Source organism: Halyomorpha halys, unplaced genomic scaffold (genome assembly GCF_000696795.3).
Source record: "Halyomorpha halys isolate HHAL.00 unplaced genomic scaffold, Hhal_1.1 Scaffold23.1, whole genome shotgun sequence".
Lineage (NCBI taxonomy): Eukaryota > Metazoa > Arthropoda > Insecta > Hemiptera > Pentatomidae > Halyomorpha > Halyomorpha halys.
In genome coordinates, this window is record NW_027116062.1 from 1,455,867 (window position 1) to 1,458,471 (window position 2,605).

The 2,605-nt window shown below is 28.1% G+C and overlaps 2 protein-coding genes across 3 annotated transcripts in view; one reads left to right on the forward strand and one right to left on the reverse strand.

The window, feature by feature from the left end:
* The window catches only part of LOC106682328 (RNA-binding protein Raly), a gene marked incomplete at its 5' end in the record, with an annotated part of 423,435 nt that overhangs the window by 255,464 nt on the left and 165,366 nt on the right, over positions 1-2,605 (reverse strand).
* Positions 1-2,605, forward strand: part of LOC106682325 (cathepsin D) — a 42,089-nt gene that overhangs the window by 22,092 nt on the left and 17,392 nt on the right. The window contains exon 9 of one of the 2 annotated variants that reach the window (XM_014423119.3): positions 2,276-2,605. The exons of the other annotated variant lie outside the window; for it this stretch is intronic. Coding sequence (XP_014278605.1) covers positions 2,276-2,437 — 162 coding nt within the window. The 3' untranslated portion in view covers positions 2,438-2,605. The remainder of the gene's footprint in view (positions 1-2,275) is intronic. 2 annotated transcript variants of the gene reach the window in all.

The window sequence follows — 2,605 nt, forward strand, 5'->3', positions numbered from 1 at the left end:
TAAAGGTAAAAGTGTATTGAAGCGAATGATACATATTTTGATTAAATAAAAAGCTTGTGAAAAAAGATATGCAGTTTTATATATTCACTTAACAACCCGGCATTCCATATGCACCAACTTTGTCGATTCCCTAATTAACAAAAATTTTTTTCAGAAGGGCTAACGTAGGACTGTCTATGCACTTGTGCAAAGTTTCTTAGACTGCTTCTATATATACTTTGGAAGATAATCACTTAGTCCGCTACCAATATTAATCTTTTACTTATTATTTAGTCATTTATTTTTTTAACATTATTTATTTATGAAAGAGAATTAATACAACCTGCCACAAACTAAGGATATAAAGTATGATTGTTCAAATATTTATTCATACAATATATACAAAAATTGAAGAACTAAAAAAAAATGTAAATGATATTAATCTTACTCACTGGATTAAAAAAAAATCAAATTTAAATTAATAATAATAAAGAGATATATAAATAAAAGAAATAATATCATGATTTGTATAAATAAAAATATGAATCTATTTCAAAAATATTATAAAATAAAATTTATTAAATAATAAAAAAATAACTTACGTACAAGACAAAGATAATCAAATAAAAATCTCTTTTAGCTTTGAAATATTATAAATATTTTAAGTATTTTTTAAGTCTTTCCAGCACTTTTCCTATGCTAAAAAAAAATAATAATAATAGTAAAAACAGTACCAGAACTCAACGAATAAATCGATGCACATCTAATGTCCCACAAAATTTCTACATTTGTTTTTTCTGATAATAAATAAAATTCTAAGACTAATTGATCTTGAACACTTTTGTGTAAATTTCTTTGAATTTTGATTATTTGAGTGCAATCTGTGCCGAAAATCCAACAAAATCAATGAATAAAATCAGATAACGATTCAATTTTACGTAAGGATCTATTGTCAAAATTAAAATGAAGTGTCTTGACCATGGCAGCTATTTCAGTATCCTCGCCAACTGGAGAAAACTCAAATTATGATGACGGATTTTTATAGAGCATTTAATTCTAAAACGATTTTGTTTTTTAGGTTTTTATATAATAAAAAAATAAAATAAAAGTTTTTCGGCTTTGGTACACGCCAGATAAATTTTCAAAAAATCGGTTTATCTTAAAACATAATTCACTGCCAACAATAAAAAAACACCTTGTACACCATTTCATTGGAAATTCCAGAGTTAAATGCACTGGAGTAGAACTGGAAAATATTAGAAAATTTACGTTACCCCCAAACCAATTGTCATACTTGTTGATTGTTGAGGTTAGGAGAGGTGGATAAGTATAGTGAGACACACAGTATGTCCATTCAACGTAACTAGAAGCCTGTTTCATTAGCTATCTACTATTATCTTATATTTTGAAATAAATAAATTGGCTTTCTCCGGGCCACTTGGAAAGTTTCTGTTATCTTTAAACTAACGAATAACAAAGTCTTATAAATAAACCCTGAAAAACAAAACCAATGAAGAGGTTTCTCATAATATATTTTCCGAACCACCCCAAATTAGAATAATTCCCTAAAGGCCAGAAGCGCCTTAGGGAACTGAAGGGGAAAAAATATATTCCTTGGGAATGTTTTTACTGATTATAAACTGAAGGAGAATTAGTTTATAACAAACACAACTGAAAATATCAAGAGAATTATTCATGTATTCACTTTTTCCATTAACATTATTTTAAACCAATTGACTTCACATGTAAAGATTTGCTATACCGCACTTTTTTTAAGAGATTCAGTAAAATTAAAAAATAAAAATCTGCACCGCTACAACAGGAGTTCAGTACTTTCTAAAGAAATACTATTACTAGACCAACGATTGTGCAAGGCGGTGATTTGGTCAGGATCATACTCGACTGTCACATTTTTACCAGAAAACAATTTTCTGCCCAGCCGGATGCGAACTCGAGTCCTTCGAAGTAACTTAAATACATAAAATCAAAATTCAACTGAGCACCAGTAGGCGAAAGAAATTTATTAAATAAAATAATAATATGAAACAATATTTAAATCATTTTTGGAGAATATTTCTCCTATAAATACTAATATCTGGTAGTTTTTTCAAATCAGTATCGTAAATGTTTCAGTTATCAGTAAATTGAAAATCTTCTCCTCTTTTTCCCCCTAATTGAAGGCGCCTCTTTGTGTAGAGGCTGGATGTGTATCTGGAGTATCTTCTACTTATGATTAGTAATTATCTAAATATACACATTGCACACAATTATATTGAACCAAAAATTATTTTTGCAGTACTCAAAACCTCTTTTTGGAAATAAGGTATGCTACCATGGTCTACAGGCTATTGATGTTGGTGGATGGATTCTGGGAGACCTGTTTCTATCCAACTTCTACACTGTGTTTGAAGTCAATGATCATGCCACTTCTAGGATTGGTTTCGCACAGTTAAAGTGAAAACTTTAATAGGATGCTTAATTTATTTTTTTTATTTGTGTTTCCAAAAATATTTACGACTATCCTTTAATGTTTATACATAATTTATATTTTTTACTATCTGTTTTGCTAAGAAATAATTATACTTATATATTAAAAGTTATATAATTATGATAATTATAGAAAAGA